Here is a 22,040-nt window from a genome sequence, read left to right as displayed (position 1 = left end):
TGATTTCTCAGTTTTTTTATTTTTAATAAATTTGTAAAAACGTCAAGTAAACTTTTTTCATGTTGTCATAATGGGGTGTTGTGTGTAGAATTCTGGTGAAAAAAATGAATTTAATCAATTTTGGAATAAGGCTGTAACATAAAATGTGGAAAAAGTGATGCGCTGTGAATACTTTCCGGATGCACTGTACATCAGACTTGCTGACTGCAGCTCCTGGTCTTGTCACTGGACCATGTCAATTTACACAACTGAAAATTATTGAGCATGTCACATTTGGCAACTGCGTGCCAACTTTCGAGCACTGTCGTTCCTGCCTCTTTTTGTTACAACTATTAGTGTGCTGCCCAATGGACCTGGTGTTGTACAAAGAATTATAAGGTCTGGTGAGGTCAGCCACAATCTCAGCCCCTTTGCCAATTCTGTCATGGAAGCTCAGATTTCTGAGGTCTAAAACTCCTATGTGCCTTACTCCTTTGTGCTGCATTACATACATTGTATGTATGAATCAGCATTCATTTTTGTCTCTCATGCACAAAGAGTCCATCCCTATGACAAAAGACAAAATCACTGAGTCACTGGATATGCTGATTATGTGACCAGCCTCCACAAGAATGCACTGCAAACTGGCTCCAACTTGGTAAGATTATATAAATGAAGGCTAGTACTTAAAAATTATTGGAAAAGTCAGGCAATGTCACAGTCTTTAGTAGCTAATGAAAATTCATTTTCAGTTTACTTTTCTATAAAGTTTTTCACTGAGTGCAGGCATAGAGTGCTACAGTAAGTTCACAGGTAAATGCAATTATAATGTTTAGAAAATGTTAATGATACAAAGACACAGATTTCTTCAACAAAAATAGAACAATAATCCATTAATATTATCACTAAACTATGGTCAGTTGAAGACATGGGTGCTACCTGGGTGCAACCAACAGCTAACTGGTTATAGACACTGAAGAGAAGGTCTCTCTCTCTCTCTCTCTCTCTATCTCATCTTAGGTGAGAAAGAGAGAGCTGAAAGGAAAGGGAGACAGAATGAGCTTTGTACAGAAGTCACCAAAACATTTACAAAGCATTTAAACATAAATCTAATGAACAAGTGGAAACTTACTGTAGTGAAATACATATGAAGAAAAGAAAAAAAGAATCAACTGTAATTCAAAGGACAAATATAAAGCACAGCTTCACTAACCTTGTCTCTGAATAGTGCAGCTGCTTTGCTGTTGTACTTTTCCTGCAAATTCCAGCATGGGTCATAGTCATCCTGAGATTCTAAGAACTCTCGGAACTTGCGATTTCCACCAGCTTTCATCTTCTCTAATTCAATGTCCTTCCATTTATCCATTGTGACAGAGCACAAAACTAAAAGGTATGAAATAAGAGACGAATCACTTTATATTTTAACTTGCTAAAATTAGAATACAACTAACAAAACTTTAAACAAATTTGTATCAGTAATTTAACAAGATGGAAATAAACCATAAAAGAAAGAACCGAGGAAAAAATTCCTCAGTGATACAGCACAAGCGTTTTTTTTTTAATGTAAACATCTTAATGCCATGATTCTCAAATAATTTTGCAATTATCTTGCTTTATTTTGTGATTGAATATTTTTAAATTCTGAACGGTTTACTTTTTTGCAGAATGTGGCATTTGTGATTATTGTTGCTATGGCTGTTGCTAAGAATGTCATCCATATTTGCATTGTGTTTGACGTCATAACTATCACTATAAATCACAACATCACTGTTTAGTCAATACCACATTTTTGGATTGTTTCTGTATTATCACAACCACAAACAGGTCAAACAGCCTTATTAACAGTAAATATTAATATTAATAAAGTTACTAAAAAAGACTTGCAAAAAAAAATAAATAAAAAAACTTGAAAGCTACAAACTATGGTTTTAGATAAGATTATGGTCAATTGTGAACTATTATATCACAGGTAAAAGGATAGGCTAATGAAAATAGTCTAGAAAATAGACACATGGTGTAACATTTAGGTGTGTTCAAGAACCATGCAGGCACAGGTGCTGTCAAGAGTCTTCCTAATCCATTTCAGCTTTTTCTCATCAAGACATACAAACACATACACACCCCACAATTTGCAACTGCCAATTAACCTAACCTAAATAAAAAAAAAACACCTTTCTAAATGAGTTCATTTTTGCTTGAGCATGTCTGGTCATTGTAATTTTTATGAAATGGGACTTGCAATGCTATTCAGTTATGACAAATGTTAGGCAATAACAGAGGTGAACTTTATTACAGTAAGTGACCATTATTGATATCAGCTGAATGTGGCACTCTAATGGTGACAAGATTTTCAAAGTCCCAAATTTTAACAATTGTGTAGCAAATATACCCACTCATTAGGCCCCTTTTCATTTGTTTATAGTTTGCTTTATCTCAGCATCATCAGGGAGAGATCACAGCTCTTGGGGGTAAGAAAATAAACACTTTCAAAAATGAACTCTTATGATTCCACACAGTGCTTGAAGTGGAAATAAATAAATTGCAGTACTCTTTTTGCTTGGTTTTTGGTCCTCATCGAGATGCTGCTCATATGCACAAATTCCTAATCATCCTTGTCCCATTTGGAGTTTTGACTACTGGTTAGGTCTGGTCAGGTTGGGGAGCATGCATTGGTACAGCGCATTGCCGCACCCACCACACAATGAAACAACTCCGGATCCTGGTTGGCAATCTCCCAGGCAGACCCCTGGTTCAGTTCCACCCTCCAGAAGTAACCATTTATCTGCCAGGTATTAGGTGGGCATCCCCTGATCAAGCAAATTGGGAGTTGGTCTTGTCCGTTATGGGAGATGGACATCTGAAGAAGATACTCTGTTAGCAGCGGTGCTCATTTTTCTCTTATTTTCATCCTTCCGAGGTATCCTGTATTTACCCAACTCTAGGAGGTTCTACTACAGTATATGCAAGCATATATAAACATGAGCAGTAAGTAAGGGGATCAGAAAGAAACAGAAAAGAAAACCAAAGCTACAACCAAGCCTAGACAGGCATCAAGTCCAAGTTCAACCTCAAGGTATGGCTTTACAGAGACTGACCCGGAGAAGACGGGTGAAAGCACAGATCTCCCAGGTCCCCAGGTCACTTCATTGTCTCCAGTTAAGAGCGAAAGTGGGAATGAATATACAGGTGACGCAGGTCACGATAGCTCGTTGATTCCAGAAGATTCATTGAAACTGGAAATGGCCTTGCCTTCTGCGTTTTCATCTATTCCTCGCGAGCCGGAAGCATCGGCTGTAAGGGCCAGTTTATACTTCACACTCAGAACGCATACGCTCCTGCATCATGGCTGCCACGCGTTCCTAGTGTTCATTTCACACGTCCTCTGAGCAGGTCCTCAGAAATTAATGAGATGCGTGCGTGAGCTGCAGTACCAGAAAAAGTTGGGAGGCGCAGTTTGCTAATAGTCGGAACGTGACATCAGGGTCTCTGTTTACTATCTACATGTGACAGAAAGCCTCTATGCAGATCCTACGGGGATCGATGTGCGTGCTTTGCTGTTTGATGAATACTTTGATATGGTGAAGCAAAATGCCGACATACAGATGCATTCGTGGTTCTTTTATATTCAAGCGTCGCATATTCCCCGATCGTAATGACACGATACATTTTAAAAGTCTCACATACCACATTTTGTGCCGTCTTTTTTTTTCCCCTGCAACTTCACAACAGCAACATAATGTATAGCGCTGTATTTGAGCCACTGAGAAAAAAATAAAGGACACGGTGAAAACGTGTATTTAGTGATTAAAAGTGGTAATTTTGGCTTTAATCTCGAAATGTCCACTTTAACCTCGTAGTTTACTTTATCATTAAAGCAGACCACCGTAAACGTCATCCCAGTTTTTAATCGCTATGACCTTCTTGGACCTGACAGTAGCAGCAAGCAGCAATAGGTCACCACACAGAACAAATTAAAATGTATGATATTCCAACTCTCTGCACATTTAGAATCTTTAGATTTACACTTGATATCACTTTCATGATAAAATGCATTAAAGTGTGCATGTTACATTTTACATATAATTTCATTTAAATAATGAATACTGTTAATAATTACACACATGGGGGTGACATGATGGCGGAACGGTAGACTGCTGTCTCGTAGGGAGTTATGCTGCTAGTTTTTCCTGCTTGTATTCCACACTGTGCTCCAGTTTCCTTCCAAAGATATGCAGATTTGGGGATTTGGTGCCACTAAAATGACGCTAGTGTAAGTGTGTGCTTCTATTCACCTTGCGATGAGCCGAGGCCTCGTCCAGGGATTGTTTCTCACTCGTGCCCAATGCTTGCTGGAATGGACACATCCCTGGATTGATGGATTTAATCAATAAACATCCTTTGTCAGAGATATTGCTGTAAGGTGTCATCGGAATTTAATAGGTGTTCTAGGCAATTCACAACACAGAGAAGCCGAACATGTTCTTACCGTGATAATATCTCGCACTGCCACCTGGTGGATTCCTCCAGATTTACATAAAGTATAAACAGTACAACGCTTGCGTAGCAGGAGTGTCCGCTGCAGAATGCGTCGCATGAAGTATAACCGGCCTAACAGGGCTTGTCAGTTCACCTGCGGAGCACGAAGGCTGAAATGATCTGTTTGAACTGTGCAATGGCCATGGCCACCAGTCAAGACATGAAGGAGCTCAAGAAACATAGAAAGAAAGAAATAAATGGTATTCTCAAGACAAACGAGAAGCTGCGGCAGGATAATAAAGACCTGAAGAAACGTGTATATAATCGCTTTGAGACATTCTTTAAAAGGTATGCTGGAAAAAATTGAGAAGACAAACTTGCTGCACTGGAAGATGGATGCAAAAGGAATAATATTAGAATCGAAGGTCTCCCAGAGAATCGTGAAAGTCCAAACCCATTGAAATTTGTAGCTGAGCTATTCTCTAAAATAATTGGAGAGGACTGTAAATCTAACACTGAAATAGCAGTAGCTTACCACATACGGGGATCAAATACCTTTAAACCTAGGAATCTTATCGTGCGCTTCGAGAAATTACACTTTAAATTATATGCAATGTCACTTCTCGGACAGTAACGAGATTATATTTGAAAATAACCACATTCACATTTTCCCAGATTTCTCACCCTCAACAGCTGCTTAGCATGCAGCTTTTTACAAAATTAAACAGCACTTATGGAAAGCCAAGATCAGATACAGCCTCTTGTACCCTGCCAAACTGAAAGTGGATATTCAAGACAAGCATTACATCATTACCACTATGGAGGATGCAGAAAAAGAGTTAAGAAAGCGGATTCTGACACTTTTTTGAAATACGATCCTGTCATGGCATGACAAAGAAGATCTTGCCAGTTGTTTGTTCCACTTGCAGTGATACTGGTACTGTAACTATACATCCTTTTCCCTTCTCAGACACTTGTTTATGCTTGAATTACAATTATATGCGTATTATATGCATATATGAATGTATATGTTGAAGAAATTAATATTTTTTTTTTCATCTTTTTTCTTTTTTTACTCTTCTAAAGGAGACTGTTTAACATTATACCCTTGGTTTATTGTTATTATCAAATTAGGGTTTACTATGCTTATCCAGGGCCACTTTTAACACCATTCCCTAGGCTTATTATTTTGCTATCTCAAGATTCCTGAATATTAGATTTTATTCTTATAGTAATTGGACTGTATTGGCAATGGATATCTTAATTTTATTCCTCATACGCCACTGCTGGGGAGCTTGTTTTGTTTTGGACATGATCTGTCGCTAGGTATGTCAGAGGACTGGGACTTTGGGAAGTGGGGTCCAGCCTCGGGGCAAAATGGGGGGCATAGGGGGACTAGGGGGAGAAAGAAAGAGAGCAAGCTATCTTTTTAATCTTTGTAATTATTAATGCCAACGTAACAATAGCCTTCAGGGCAATGACTCCAGGGAAAATTGGAAATTAAGGTCAAAGCTGTCTTATTTTCTGTTAAGACTTAAAAATGACAAAAGCTCAGGAGCAAAAGGGGAGAAGCCACTCAGTTCCTCAAGTGTGAGGATCCTGCAAGCCAGATGACCCTTGAGGAACTGCACCACATGGCTAAAGTACCGTAACTGATGCTCACTCACAATGCAGGTAAAGTGCCTCATTCGGGACTCCATGAACAACCACTCATTCGACATAAATTCAAACCAGTGGTAGCCAAGGATTCTCCGAAGAGAGACCCAAAAGAGTCTAATCTTCATTTCAGGTCACTGGATAGTGTCCATGTCTAAACCATATAGCAAAACAGGAACAATCAGGACTCTAAAGGCTTGAACCTTCCTTTTGCAAAGATACTGGGAGCGCCATACACCCCTTTCCAGTGACCTTCATGTGCACCATTTTCAGTCTGGGTTGATACCTTTGCAGGACTGGAAAGAGGAACTGGTTATTTTTTGTAAAACAGTCTTCTTGAAAGGAAAGGTAGAACTTGAGTTATTATCTGAGCTGGAAAGAGGAGGTTAATATCAACTTAAAAATTTAAAGGATGCAAGCAAAAGCTAAGATAATCAGCCATTAGCAACAAATGCAATGTAAACTCTCTCTTGATTCACATCTATGTGCTGATCAGTTGAACCCCATAGTACGATGCTGGAGTCATCGCACTTAGCTACATGTACAGTATTCCTTGAGGCAGAGGTAGTGTCAAGCCTATACCTACCAAATCTCTCTGAAATTTGGATAAAATACCTTAATCTTGTGTCTTATATGACCACAAGACTTTTACTTTCCAGCAAACTCTACATGTGCCTAAATACTGAATCTTTTTGAGCACTTGCATTAAACAAAGTTGATGAAATTATCTGTTACTGCTTTTCCAAGGTAACTGTTGGCTTCTCAGTGGATTCCATTGCAAGTTCTTGCTTGGATTCTGAGATTTGACAAACCTCCTTTTCTAGGTTATGTCTTAGTGGTTTGATGCAGTCTCTAGTGCTATAAGAAAGATCCAAAAAACTCTATGGCATGTACAGGAAGCTTTCACTCATTGAATACAAATAGAATGTTTTCTGGTCACTTTCATGCTGTTTTCAGATTCATTGTGAAATTAACAATTCCTAAACAGAGGAGGCTGTATGTGACTTCACTGGTGTACATCCACTACCGAGACTAATTGTTAAGAAAATTTATTCCATATTTGATGACTTCACCCTTCAAAGACAAAACTACTGCTGCCAAAAACTACATTTTAATTTGAAATAATTTTATCTGAAATAAATTACTTTGAATATGTCAGCTTACATTATAAACACAATCTAAGCAAGATGTGTAAAAATCCAGAAACATTTAAAATTTTTGAAGAAATATGAACACTTCTGCAAAACAATGCACATTTTAATAAAATGACATTCACTTTTAAGTGAATAAAAACAAAACAGTTTTAAAAAACATTGTGATGTTTTAAAACTTGACTGCAGATGGGTGCTCAGCTATACACAGTAAAACATTAAAACAACTCAACTTTTTAGGGGGACTTCAGATGTAATAGGTCAGAGATCAGTCCTAATATTAAATGTCAAAAGATTTCTATCTAGCTATCTGCTATATTGTAAAAAAACCTGGGGCCTCATGAATAACGGCGTGCATAGAATTCACACTAAAACATTGTGTATGGACAAAAGCCGAAATGTGTGTACGCACAATAAAAATTAAGATGCAGAAAACTGTGCATAAGCCAATTTCCACACACTTCCTCTACATTAAATCCTGGTCAGTGTGAAATGTAACACTCATGCACTCATCTGGTGCCCCTCCCAAACTAATGCCTCTTTGAATATGCAAATCAATATAAATATTACCTTAAGTTCCGTGTTCTGTGAAAGACAAAGACAAAATCACAGGGAAAAAAGAATGGGTGTTGGCGAGCGAAGCCCCCTAGTTATACAAATAATTGAAAACTATATTTTTTTTTTTTTTTGTTCTTTATTTTGCCTTATACAATTTCTCGTATTAGGAATTTGTTAGTTTTTGTATACCCCTTGGGGTCAAAGCGCAGGGTCAGCCATTGTGCAGCACCCCTGGAGCAATTGAAGGTTAGGGGACCAGCAGAGTAGGATCTCTTTTGGCAGTGACAGGGATTCGAACCGGCATCCTTTGGGATACCATCGCAGATCCTTAGCCTCACAGCCACCACTCCGCCCATTTTATAAATCTGTTAAGGCACTGATGAGAATGAATTTCTGTCTAGATTTAGTATTTTGCAGTAAAAATTTGGGAAGTAGAGGTGACTAAAACATCAAGTGATCATAATACAGGGACATGCCCATTACAGCATGCATCGGGCGCGAGGCAGACACAATCCCTGGACAGGGCATCAGCTCATTGCAAGATGAATACAAGCACACACAAACACCAGCATCATTTTAGCATCACTGAATCCCCCAAACCTGCATGGCCTTGGAAAGAAACAGGGGCACACAGCGGAAACCCACCAGGAAAACATGCAAACTCCAGGAAGGGAACATCAGAGACAGAACTCCCTGTGAGGCAGCTGCACTACCGCTCCGCCACTGTGCCGCCCGCTTGTGTGTAAATATTTAACAGTATTAATTATTTAAATGAAGTTAACAATTTATCTGTAAATTGTAACATACATGCTTTAACGCATTTTATCATGAATGAGATACCAAGTATAAATCTAAGGATTCTAAAAGTGCAGAGAGCTGGAATATCATAAATTTAATGTTCTCTGTGTTACAATCGCTGCCTGCCGCTGCTGTAAGCACAGGAAGAAACCCCAGAAGCATGCAGAGATTAACAACTGGGTCAGTTTTAAGAGGATTTTTATAACACTCTATTTTAATGACAAACAAGATTAAAGTCGAAATTTCCACTTTAATCACAAAATAGACTTTTTTCTTCACTGTGTCCCTAATTCTCTTTTCACAGTGGCTCAAATATGCTTCAGTACATCCTAATGCTGTTGTAAAAGTGCACAAAAAAAAAAGACAACACAGAAGATGGTATGTGAGACCTTTAACATGTATTGCATCATTACGATGGGGAGTATGCAACGCTTATATTGCCCATGAAGAAATAGATGAAGGAAAGCACCACAAATACATTTGCATGTCAGCATTTAAGTTTGATGATTTGCTTCATCACATCGAACCAGTCATCAAACATCGAAGCATGCACATTGATACCCTGTAGGATCTGTAAAGCGGCTTGTTGTCATATGTTGATAATAAACAGAGAGACTAATGTCACATTCCAACTTGAACACACTGCGCCCCTCGGCTTTTTGCTGGTACTGCAACTCGCACACACATCTCGTCAATTTTGGATGGACGTGCCCAGAAGACATGTCAAATAAATTGCTGGGATCCATAAGCAGAGTCGCTGGTGAACATACACTCGAGCCAAAGGATTTTAGCAGAAGAAAACCAGCTTCTAAACTCATGAAAGTGCTCTGTATCCTCAAACTCAAGCCCCCAAATCTGCTACACCATTTACGGCTGAGCGCTAACCAAAAGGATTGTTATGTGGCACTTTAAAATATAGTTTAGAAAAGATACTGTTATGTTACCACTAGCTGTGCTACCTAAGACGGGATGAAATCTAAGCAATCAATTTAAACCTCAGCATTAACGTTTGCAGTGAACCATCTAATGCATATGTCTCTGTTATGCTCCATTTGGTATGAGATTTATAAAAGCAGTGTTAATATTTGTGATATGCAATCTATTGGTAAGACAACTGTAATGCATTTTATTACTAAAAATGTTTGTAATGTGCCATTATTTGGAATGAGAACATGTTGACGTGCTTAAATTTTTGCATTGCAACTCAAAACTCCTGTATTATCATTATACTTTACATCTCTGTTGACACTGGTGGAGGGGTGGCATATCCTTGGAGGGTCACACAGAGCTCCACATGCTAGGCAACAGTGCCCTGGCTGTTGTTAGGTACCAGGATGAAATCCTCAGAGCCACTGTCCGACCTTACGTTGGTGCAGTAGGCCCTGGGGTTTCTTCTAGTGCAGGAAATCCTCAGCCATGTGCCCAGACTGTGTGTGCAGTTACTGACACATTATGATTTGATTCAATTTCATTTTTGACTTTGGTTTACAGTGTGATGTTGAATCCAAACCTCAATGTGGTTTTGGTTTTCATTGACCATAGTTACATCATGTTGTTCTCAATGAATTACAGTATTACTCAGTAAAAATTGTCCACTTCAATATTTCATTCATCAAGATCCAATGTGTGTTCCCTTCATTTTAAGCAGTGTACAGTATATCAAATTAAAAAGGTTTGCACTGTTGGATTTACTGGGTGCGGTTAGAAGAAGGATCACTTATCCTATAAAGTTTCCACCTAAACTGCAAGTGCTTCCTGGAGACCAAAAAAAAAAAAATACATATCGGAGTCACAGCAGGGACAGGGAAAGGGCAAAGCTTGCCTGAGTGGAGCAGGAGAGAAGTGGATTTCTTTAAATAAAATTTATTTTGAAGCTGGGGCTTGTTTGGAATGCAGTTGTGTCTTAGAGGGCGTTTTGCAACTACAACACATATAGTATGATATTTTAAAAGAGCGCCTTCAGCGTTAATTGTGAAGTGCAATCTTTCAGACTGAGAAGCAAAGGAGAAATCATGTTTTGTGTGTTTGATGAGGGCATGTGCAAGGACAGAGTACAATTTGGATGAACTCAAGAGGTATCAGCTTACGGTTTTAATCTAACTATACCATGAAAAATAAAAGTGGAAACAATGACCTATTTTGGTGATCAACACATATTTACTATATTAAAAAAAAACAATTCAATCCAAAGTGTGTCGACATTGCTTCACTAAAGTAAAATGATATCCAAACAATGAATTAGCTTATGGAGATGACTCAGTGGATAGACTGACAATGAAGTATATTTGCAAATATACAGTCATTAAAAACAAAAGTACACACATGTTCATAATGACAGCTGGAAGCTCATTAAGCCATTCATGTTAAAAGAATTCTTTATAAGCCCCTGGATAAGTAATTGCAATGTGGTAAACTAACCTCAGATGTACTCCTAGACCTCGATGTTTCCCTGAACACTCCAAGCAAATCCAGATGCCATATGTAACGCTCACCCATTGTGGATTGAAAGCACCACACTCAAAGCATATCTGCAAAAAGAGTAGAATTGAGAAATTTTAAAGTCTGAATGCAATTAAGTGATATTTTTGTAAAATGATCTTAGGTTTTTGTACTATAAAATACACTTGAATTTACAGTAGATACACATAAGTAAGAACATGTGGAGTTGTAAAGAGAATGGATGAAAACAAAGACATGACACATTTAAACAGCTACAGATAGCTCTTCTTTAAAGTAACTTACCATTACATTGAATGTTTAAAATACATGAACAGGTTTTCAGGATAAATTTAATCTGTTTCAAAAGAAATATACAGGTGTACTCATAATACTAGGTACAAAATAGAACATCATTTTTTTTTATAAGAATTCCCCATAAGGTACAGTAAGCACTGGTACAGGTGCACAACATACTAAACTAAAAGAATTGTATCACTTTTCAGGTCAGACATAGAACTCTGTCAGGCTATGTTATATTGAAAATTATTACTAGATACAAGAGTAAGTATGAATCATCATTATAAATGCAGCACATGACCAACTAGTCAATGTAGCTTACAGAAATAAAAAGGCATCTCTCCTCATTTGATCTTAACATAGCATACATCACAAAATTATTCCACCACTTTGATCTTGCTTCTAAGAGCCTGACAGTCAATTAAAGTACACCTCAGAGAGTATAGCACAATACTATAAAATGTGGCTACCACTACAGAAGAAGATCATCTGTAAGACTTCAGACCCATTAAATTCTTCCTTAAGTTTAAATTAGATTTGAGCACTGTTCTTGCATCAACCACCTTATATTGCAATGCCTTGTTATTTGTCTGTTCTATACTTGGAGGCTAGCTCTGTGTAAGCTGGTTGGTTCTAATAGTGGCATTTCTGCAGATATATCATTTGGTTGATCATCTGTCCTTCTTTGATGAGCCTCTAACTGAATTAGTTACATGAATTGAGTCAGGGTCCCCACCTATTAGCATCCTAGTTTTGAATCAGCATCACCGGATCTCCTTTCAGTTGTTAATTGGTGGTGAAAGCTAATTAAAGTATAGCCTTGCTTTTGTGTTCTCTCTCTATTGCGGGCATCTGGGTGGATTTGAATCGAAGGAATTTGTTGCTTACAATAGGGCAGAACAATTTAAATGGGGCATCCTGATGGATATGCTTGATATTCTCCTCTTCTGGGGAAAAATCAAATCTAGAACAAGGTTAAAGTATGGAAAGCAAAATGCCTGGTTTAACAATACAGGAGAAAGTAGGGTAATATGAAAACTTTTATTGGCTAACTAAACAGATTACAAATGAAAGCTTTCGAGGCTGCTAAGGCCCCTTCATCAGGCAAGGTGTAACAAAGAAACTGAAAAATACTCTAGCTTATATTGGGACAGCCAAGTGATTTTTTTATTTCATCTTAACAACCTTTTTGTTCAAATGTTAGCAAAATGAATACACCTGAGATGAATTAACCCTGAAAGAAGAGAACAATGAACTAATAAAATGTAGAGATAAGATAACCATCACTAGAGAAAGTCCTGTAAGATTTTTTTGAAGTGCATTGTCTGTAAGATAAGCCACTGATGTAGTCAGCTGGTGAATCAGTCTGTTAGTCCATATATCTGGTCATAAAACTCTTGTCTCTATTCAGACCATTTTGTAGAGTGTTGAATTTAAGCATAAGTTTGTATTCCCATTCTCTCCGCTCCTGTTGGGCCTTGAAATTACCCATAAGTACAGTGACCCTCAGATTTAACAGTAATGGCCACAGCATAAAGGATCTGAGGGTCAATGTGCTTATGGGTGATTTCAAGACCCAACAGGAGCACAATTTCAATTACAGTTTAATGTTCAGACAGTAAAATGTTGGAGCATTAGCCAATGTATTTCTGAGGTTTTTCCCTCTAGAAAAAAAAAAAATACTTGTTTTCTTGGTCTCCAACTTGTGTGCGCAATATTTATCACCTTTTACTTCACTACCAAGTCTTCCTCTTAACTCAGCATGCATTTTCTGCTCACTCCATGATACTCCTACAGAAATAATAATGGGAGACACCTTCCAGAATTCCTTCCACATACCTCTCAGCCTTGCCATCACTGGTATACCAGCATCTCCTTTTGAATTCAACATGTCACTGAAGAAGCAGAACTTCTCTATTTTTATTAAGACCATTTCATTCCCAATATTTAAATTTACACTTTAATATATCAACATTCTGCACTCCTCTTAAAGCCACCATATGTTTTACATACCCACTTCACTTGCATTGGATTGAATTTCTCCCAAAACTTGTTTCTTACCATAAATGCCACACAGCTATGTACCCACCTGTTTCAGACCTCCTACCTGATACTCTCCGACCAATATCCTTGTGTTTCTTACATTTACCTTTCTATTCCAAACTAGCTTTCTAGTTCAGTAACTTCCCCTTCAATTCGGCTCCACTCTTTGCCATTAAAGAGATCAGTGCCTGTCGTTCCTATATATACATACAGTACATATAATTGTGTTTTCATTTTTTTATTAAACATGCAAATAGCACTGCTGTAGGTTTCTTCAGATAATACACCAATTCTTCCATAAATGTATGGCACTGGAAAATAATTGTTGTTAACACATTTTTTTTTTTATTTTTTTTTTACTTTGGATGAACACAAAAACCCAGGGAGAAAAAACAGCTGCATCTATTCTTATTTCACACAGAACCCTAGAAAGGGTATTGACAAAATTATTAGCACATTTTAGAAGATGCGAGAAATAACTGGTATTCCAAATCACCTGTAACAAGTTATAAGTGCTGTCAATTTTAAAAAATCACACATTTAACCAGTTTAAATAGGAACAAAAAGGTGATTTTACATGTTTTGTGTGCACCAAACCCTGCAAGGAGAAAAGCCAGAAAAGTAAAGAATTGTCTGAAGTGGTGAGAAACAAAGTTATAGTAAAGCATAAACAATTGCACAGCCATTGTTCCAATGTCAACTGCACTGTCATTATCAAGATGTTAAAGGTCTTTGGAATCCTTCTGGGAGAATGTACTCTGGACAGACGAGACAAAATTACAGCTTTTTGCTATAGCACATCATCTTTATGTTTACAGGAAAAAAAGAAAAAAAAAATGAAGTCTTCAAAGAAAACAGTACCCCTATTCTCAAACACAGATGTAGTCACCGATATTATTTAATTGCTTTGCTGCCCCCCTGTACTGGTTTGCCTTGAAACTGTGCAAGATATCATGAAATCTGAAGATTGTCAAGTAATCCAGTATCAAAGTTTGGTCTCAGTTGAAGATCAAGGGTCTTTTAGCATGACAATGACCCAAAGCACACTTCACAAAGGACACAGAAATAGTTTCAAAACAAGCACTAGACTACACTTGTGGGGGTATCTGAAAACCACATTGCTACAAGAAGTGCTTGATTGCAGTTGTCCATTCCAAAGAGTGTGATACCAAATATTAAGTCAAGAGCGTCAATAATTTTGTCAGTATACGTTTGTGGTGTTCTAGGTGAAATAAGATTAGATATGGTTTTTGAAATTAAATGTAATACATATTCTAACACCAATGTCACACATTATACATAGATACACAAACATAATACTAGCTGTGTTAATAACAAGGCTTTGTCTGGAAAAATTATGTAGCAACAAGTCTTATTATTGACTTTAATGGTCAAGATTAATATTTGAGGATAGGATCTTGTCAATGGAGGAGAATATCCAAAAATGGACAACCTATAGTTGTCAAAGATAGAAAGTTGTAACCATTAAGCATTGGCAAAATATACCAATAAAAAGTGGTTTATTTTTTTCCTCTAGATGGAACCAAAGACTGCAAGATGAACTATCGAATAGCTCAAGCTTACTTACCCCAATTCCCACCACAACAGTACAACATCAAATACTAACTGTTGCTATCAAAGTAAATACTTTGCAAAAAGAAGTTCTGCATACTGCTGATGAGGGTTTGAATTTCAAACCCTGAGGTTGTAGATTCAGTTCCTGCTACTGACACATGGAGACCTTAAGCAAGTCACTTCACCTACCTGTACTCCAATTGGAAATACAAAAGAAATGTAACCAATTCTATCTCGAATGTTGTAAGTTGCATTGGAAAAATGCTCCATTCAAATAATAAGTAACAACAAGATTTTTAGGTTAATGGAGCTGCTTACTCATCAACATGCTATACATAATTGTCCATGAGTAAAACATTCCTGCCTTTCCTAATGACCTGGCTTTGGTTAATGATGATTGCAAAACAATTATACAGGAAAATGTACTCTTTTGAACTGAAACAGGAAAATCGGTAGGAATAACGTGAACTTTATTATTAAAGGTTTAGGATTTTCATTTGTTTACATTGTTCACTTCAGCATTTCTTTACATGTTTTTCATATGCTCAAGTTTCTTTTGTGCTATACTTTAAACCAGACAAAGATCTTTCAATCAATCATGTTACATACGTAAATGACATTTACATTGCCCATATAGTGAACTGGATGTTTTAAATACTGTACAGGAAAGAACACTTGAAAAGAATTAATTTTATGAACTCTGAACGATATGAACTGTGGAAAGTGAAAGACTGCAGCAGAGCTTCATATTAAAGGACCAATAGTGGTATTCGGTAATATGACAAGTGTGATTTAAAATTGATTCATTTAAAGCTAAAAACTACTAGAAACCTCAACTCTCCACTACTGTAGCATCAAAGCCTAAAGTTAGTAGTGCCTCATTATACAGTGGGTTTCAATAAATGTTTACCAACCAAAAAAAGAAAAAAGTTAATTGCTTTTGCTCATTCACCACCCTCTCCTGTTATCCCATTCTGATAAACAGCATCTCAATCAGCTACAGAAAAATTAACACCTCATTTTGAGAAACTGTTGCTCGGCATCATTAGTTAATCTGTGGAATGCGTTTTTAATTTTAAAAATCACCTAACGATGATCACTGATTGGTGTCACAAATTTAATGATGATTTGCATGTGGAAAACAGTGTTTGCAAGGCTCTGCACCAATTTAAACAAAAAAAAAGTAATATGTTTTTGACTATGTCAAGCATGATATTACAATAAGTAAATGTCAAGCAAAACTGCAGAGTTTCCTTTTGAATACATTATGTTTGTTTTTTTTTTTTTTTGGTGGGTGTAGAAATAAAGAAAAGAAGATTGCTCTTTAAGGGTTTGGTAACACTGCTTACACTTGTTCTGGCAACATATTTCTCAGAAAAGGATTCAAATTAAAATAAATAGAGAAAAAGTGTCTTTTGTATATGTTTAAAAACAATTCAAGATGAAAAAAAAAAGATAGTCCCTAAGATAAATGCTGTAAAAACGATTTAATCCACTGACACAATGAAATTGTTATTTTAAAAAAAATGCTGTGTTTGTAGATGCTTTTATTTAAACCATGTGGGCGCTGATAAAATCGTCTAGACCAGCACACTGGCTAATGAGAACTGCACTCCCTGTGTCGACATTTGCTAACAAAATAGAGGGTACTACATGAACCCAAGGAGGCCACCTGCTAACCACATCTAACTTTTCTTTGCCCACTTCACATCTCATTTTCCATGCAGTTTGCCACTTTGACTTTTTTTTCTGTGCAGGGCAACTGCCCTCCCCCAAACTTGCCACAAGTGCCATTTCTCTTTATGATTACCACCAAATATCAACAAAAGGCTAATATTCTTTTTCTATAATGGCATCAGAATTCAATCAATCCAGGAAAGTGCTTTTCACAATTTGGGGTATTTATTTTTTATGGGGGTGGGGTTTACCCCTAAAAATCAATGTATCAAAATCTTCTTCCTTAGCAGATATCGACAGTCTAATCCAAATCCAAAAACATATGTAAAAAATTTTAATAATAAAAAAAAAAAATCTAACAAATGAAAAAAATTTAAAAAAAGTGTCCATACTAGGCAAAAAAATAAACAGCATCCACTGCATACAAATGTGCCTATGGTTACAATACTATATAACTCTGAAAAAGTACCCTACAGTATATGTGTTAAACATTAAATATCATTGTAAATTAACATAATTTATAGATATTGATAGGTGCCTAAGAGCCTCAGGATTTAAAAATGTACAGTACACGCCCGAAAATAGCTAGATCTCACAGATGTGAGCAACACATTGAATCTGTGTTTTAAAATTAAAGTGTAGCACAAAATAAAAATAGCAAGAAATGAATCCTTTTCTATTTGTTTATTACTTACGTTATTCTCATCTTGTGTTCGCACTTCCTTAAGCACACGTCTAGTCCTGGGACTTGCCATAATTCCTATTTAAAAAAAAAAAAACAACACATTAGAACATTGGAAGGATTTAGACAAAAAAAGGACATTCATCCCAAAAAGGCTTGCCAGTCCAATCCTTTTAATTCCTCCAAAATAAAATCTTTTAATGGTCCATATAGTCCTACTGTCTACCTTACCACTTGGTAACTTATTCCATGTGTCTGTGGTTCTCTGTGTAAAGTAAAACTCCCTGCCATTTGTGTGAAATTTTCCCCTAACAAATGTCCAACTGTGTCACCTTGTCCTTGTTGAACACATTTTACAGTCTCGATACATTGTACTAATTCCTTTCGCAATTTTGAATACTTCAATGATGTCATCTCCTATCATACTTTAACTGAAAAGACTCAGCCGTTTTAATCCTTCCTCATAACCTAACTCCTGCAGTCTTGGGATCACACTAGTTACTATTCTCTGGACTTTTTTTTTTTTTTTAGCCTTTTTAGTCCTCTAATGTCTTATTTTAATATCCTGGAGACCAAAACTGCAAAAAGTACTCCAGATGTGACTGTACCAATACATTATAAAGTTCCAGCAGAACCTCCTTTGATTTGTACTCCACACACTGTGCTATATAATCTAGTATGTACTCTACACTCTAATATACCATTCTGTTAGCATTCTTAATGACTTTTGAATACTGTTTAGTAGTTGACAGTGACAAGTCCACTACGACTCCTAAATCATTCTCATATGATGTACTTTCAATTTTTATTGTGTATTCAAATTTCATATCTTTACTTCCTATATTTAATACTTTACATTTACCAACATTATATTTCATTTGCCACAAATCTGCCAAAGGCTGTATGCTGTCTAAGTCCCTCTGTAATGATTAAACAAATTCAAGATTGTTTTACAATTGTCTATATCTATATTCTAGTGTCTGTCTGTCCACTTTTTACGAGAGAACTACTTTACAGATTTAGATCTTGTTTTTTTCTATAATTTGCTTGAACATTCCAGTTGATTTTTGTGTCTCCTCTCATTGCGCTAAGCATCATAGTTTGCTTGCAGAAACGATTTATTCGTGCAAATTCAAGAGAAAGGCTGTGAGCCAAGGCCCTCCTCACACACACCAGCCTCTGTTCAAGTCAGTCTACCTCTAGCCATGGGTTGCAGCGTACTTTGTTCAACAGACATTATCATCTACAGATTGTTGAGGAGTAACATTTGATGTTGGAGAGAGAGAGAGAGAGTGTATGTTTTCTCCCATCAGAGCTGAACACGATCAGACACAGTGCCAACGTTTGACGTTGGAGTGTACCTGCTTTCCGCTTGGCTAGAATTACTTTTTTTCTTAAATGATTTTTAAAGTTTGTCCTACTATTTTGGCGGAGCCACAGGGGACAGCTAGTTTTTTATATATATATATATTTTAAAAATAGTAGCGGCTATAGCACTGATCCCTGTGGGCCACCACTCTTAACTTCAACCAATTCTGATAAGGCTCCTCACACTATCACCCAATGCTTCCTCGTTTTAGTCATTTCTGTACCCATTGTGGAGATTGGCCCGGACACAGACAGGCAGACACATCAATGGCACCCAACACACATTTACTGATCATATTTACAGTGCCACACAAACCCCAAAGTCCTGGCCACAACACAATGCCTTTCCTTCTTCAGGCCGCCTCCTTGCCTCTCCACCAAGACCTTGTCCTCTGCACTTCCAACTCCAGCCATCATATGAAGGAAGGCGGTCCCTTTTATAATCCCCCGGATGTGCTCCAGGTGTGTCCTGGCAATCTTCCACAGACATGCCCTCTTGTGGCAGAAGTGCCAGCTGCATCCTGCTCCTCTAACCCCCCAGCACTTCCAGGTGTGGCGGAAGTGCTTAGGTCCAGGGCTCCAAAGGCATAGGGGTGCCCCTGGCGGTGACCTCGGGCCCCTACAAGGTTGAGCTTCAAAGCTCTGTACCCGTGGCCCCCAAAGGTACCGGGGCCGTGGTACCCACATGGTCTGGGGAAGGTGCAAGCTCTCCTCCAGTCCTCCTGGGCGTCCCCCCCAGCCATCTCCGACACCATCTACACATTTCACCCAAAACTCCCAAATCTTTTAGTTTTTTGTCTAACCATCCACTCTTTTTCTTTCCTAGGATGCGAAGCAGAAGGGCAAGATGGATGACCATTAAATGCAACGCATTGCTTAAGAACTGCGGGCTCTTGAGAGTCAGATTGAGCAACTCCTTGACAAACAGATGCACCTTAGGGAACAGAAGGTTTGCCTGCTAAAAGAGACATCTTTAGCAGGTGATGACAACTTATTTCGATTCAACATCATCAATCCCGTGCCATGCAGCTTGCTCACTATGCCAAGCAAGTTTGTCCACCCCTACGACAATATCTCGAAGGTAATCGAGCTTTCTTGACTACGTAATTTTAGTCCTAATGTTTTCTATAATGCCTTGTTAGAATGCAATAATTCTTTAGCGAGTTCAACTTTAGATGTGTGCTGTATTAGCACTAAAACCACAGTGTAACAAAAAAAAAAAAAGACAAATCAGTATAAAACCAAGTAATTTACCATTTCACCTACAGAGGTGCACAAAGTGGCATTAACACAAATTACTTTTTACATTAACAAATCTTATCAATGATAGAAAAATTGACTTTCTTGTACTAAGTAAAACATAGCTCAGATGGTACAACAGTGCAAATTGAAGCAGCGAGTGGGTTGGAGTTGCTAGCATAGCACAGTAGTGAAGCCTCGAGCAGGCAGTGAGGGATAATTAAAAAGGCTTTCCACAAGATTAAAACAAAACTTTATTTAAACTTGACATAAATGAAATTGCCTCAACCCATATCCCGCTTAATTTATATCACAGTATATTTTAACATTTCAATATACTATATCTCCCAGCCCCAAGACTGTATTTATCAATTTAAGGAAAATTACAAAAATGAGACCTCTTATAGCACATCAAGAAATTCATGCTTTTGTTTTTAGTCAGCTAAATTACATAATGCACTCATAACTGTTCAACCTAAGAAAGACATCAATTGGTTGCAGTTATTTCAGAATGCAACAGCAAGAAAGGTAACCAGAAAAAGAAAACCTGAGCATGCCACAAGTTTTAGCATCATTATACTGGTTATCCATGTCCTTTAGAAATGAATAATCTTGCACCTATATCTTGGAGTGCCTTTCCTCCTACATTCCAAGCCGTTATGTTATATCTTCAAAGAGCAGATTGCTTATAATTCCAAGAGCCAAGCTTTAAGGAAGTGGTGAGGAAGCTTTTTGCTATTATGCACCAAAATTTGAAACATTTCACCAATTGAGATATGCCAGGCTAATACTGGGGAACATGTTTAGAAACTCATAAAATCCACCTTTTTTAATTTAGATTTTTTTGTAGCTTCAATTTCGTTTTACTCTTAATACCCTAGATAAGCAAACAATTATTACTTTCAGCGAATCTGCACTCGTTTTTAATCTTTTCTGGTTCTTCTGTGGTGGCATTCAGCACCACAACCACTTCAAAGTTCTGTGTAGCCACCCATGATAGAATGAATGTGGATACTCCAACTTGTGACAACACCCACTGAATTGAATCCTTTAAGATGAAGCCAAAAAAGAACCAATTAAGAACTACACAAGAATATTAATGCAAGGTACAGTGTTTTGGCTTGGAAGCCAACCATGTAGATTTTGTTTGAACACTGAACTGTTATTTAGTTATCTAAATTTAAAGTGGTTTTTTTTTGGCATATAACTACCTCTTTAACTTTGAGCTACATCCTTTATATGAAAATGTGCTATAGAAATAAATGGTTTTTAGCATCTGCTACTTTACAGTCTGTATATGTTAATCCCCTTTTACTATTATTGATACACGCTACCTCCTACTTGACTGTTCTTTTTCTATTAAAACACTGAAAGAAAATCTTTCAGTCACATCTTTTACCTTAAATGTTATATCCTCTCCAACTGCCTTTTAATATCCTTTTCAACAGTTGCCCTCATACACCCTATGATTAGCATTAAAGGTATTAGTCTGACATGCTTTATACAACTGTTTACTCATTTGCTGCTTCTTTTTTTTTTAATCTACTTCCCCTATTTTTTTTTTTATTTACTACCAATTCCAATTTTTGGAAAGTGCAATCTTGCATTATGTGTAAAACGTTTTAAAACCTGTTCTACTGCTTTTCCACTGTTCCCACAACTTAAAAGCTTATCCCAGTTTATCCCTTTTAGACTTTGCTGCATCTGTTCAAAATCTGTCCAATCAAACTTAAACCTAACAGTTTCAGCTTCTGCATCCATGCTCTTCCAAAATATTGAGAACTGTTTATATTATGGTCACTTGACCCAGGGGTTCAATAACTTCTATACCCTCAATTCTATTCTGATTATTACAAAATACTAAATTGAGACAGGCTTCTCCCAGTGTTAGTGCTTTATACAGTGCTTAAAATAAACAAACACACAACACATTGATTTTGTCTATTAACTCCTGTTCTTGTACTTCACTATTTGCAGAGTTAAATTTTGGGTAGTTAAAAATCACCCATGACTACAATATCCCTTTGAATACTTGCCTTTTTAATATTGCTAAAAATGTGTATTAAAATTACTGTCTGCATTGGGGGTTGTACATACAACAT

The 22,040-nt window shown here is 37.1% G+C and overlaps 1 protein-coding gene across 1 annotated transcript in view; it reads right to left on the bottom strand.

Moving 5' to 3' along the window:
• The window catches only part of arfgap1 (ADP-ribosylation factor GTPase activating protein 1), an 87,780-nt gene that overhangs the window by 47,596 nt on the left and 18,144 nt on the right, over positions 1-22,040 (bottom strand). The window contains exons 2-5 of the mRNA XM_039734457.1: positions 17,345-17,409; positions 11,037-11,146; positions 10,955-10,956; positions 1,193-1,362 (exon numbers count right to left, since the gene is read on the bottom strand). Coding sequence (XP_039590391.1) covers positions 1,193-1,362; positions 10,955-10,956; positions 11,037-11,146; positions 17,345-17,404 — 342 coding nt within the window. The 5' untranslated portion in view covers positions 17,405-17,409. The remainder of the gene's footprint in view (positions 1-1,192; positions 1,363-10,954; positions 10,957-11,036; positions 11,147-17,344; positions 17,410-22,040) is intronic.

Source organism: Polypterus senegalus, chromosome 14 (assembly GCF_016835505.1).
Source record: "Polypterus senegalus isolate Bchr_013 chromosome 14, ASM1683550v1, whole genome shotgun sequence".
NCBI lineage: Eukaryota > Metazoa > Chordata > Cladistia > Polypteriformes > Polypteridae > Polypterus > Polypterus senegalus.
The sequence above is the reverse complement of the archived record's forward strand: the minus strand, read 5'-3'. Positions and strand labels throughout refer to the sequence as shown.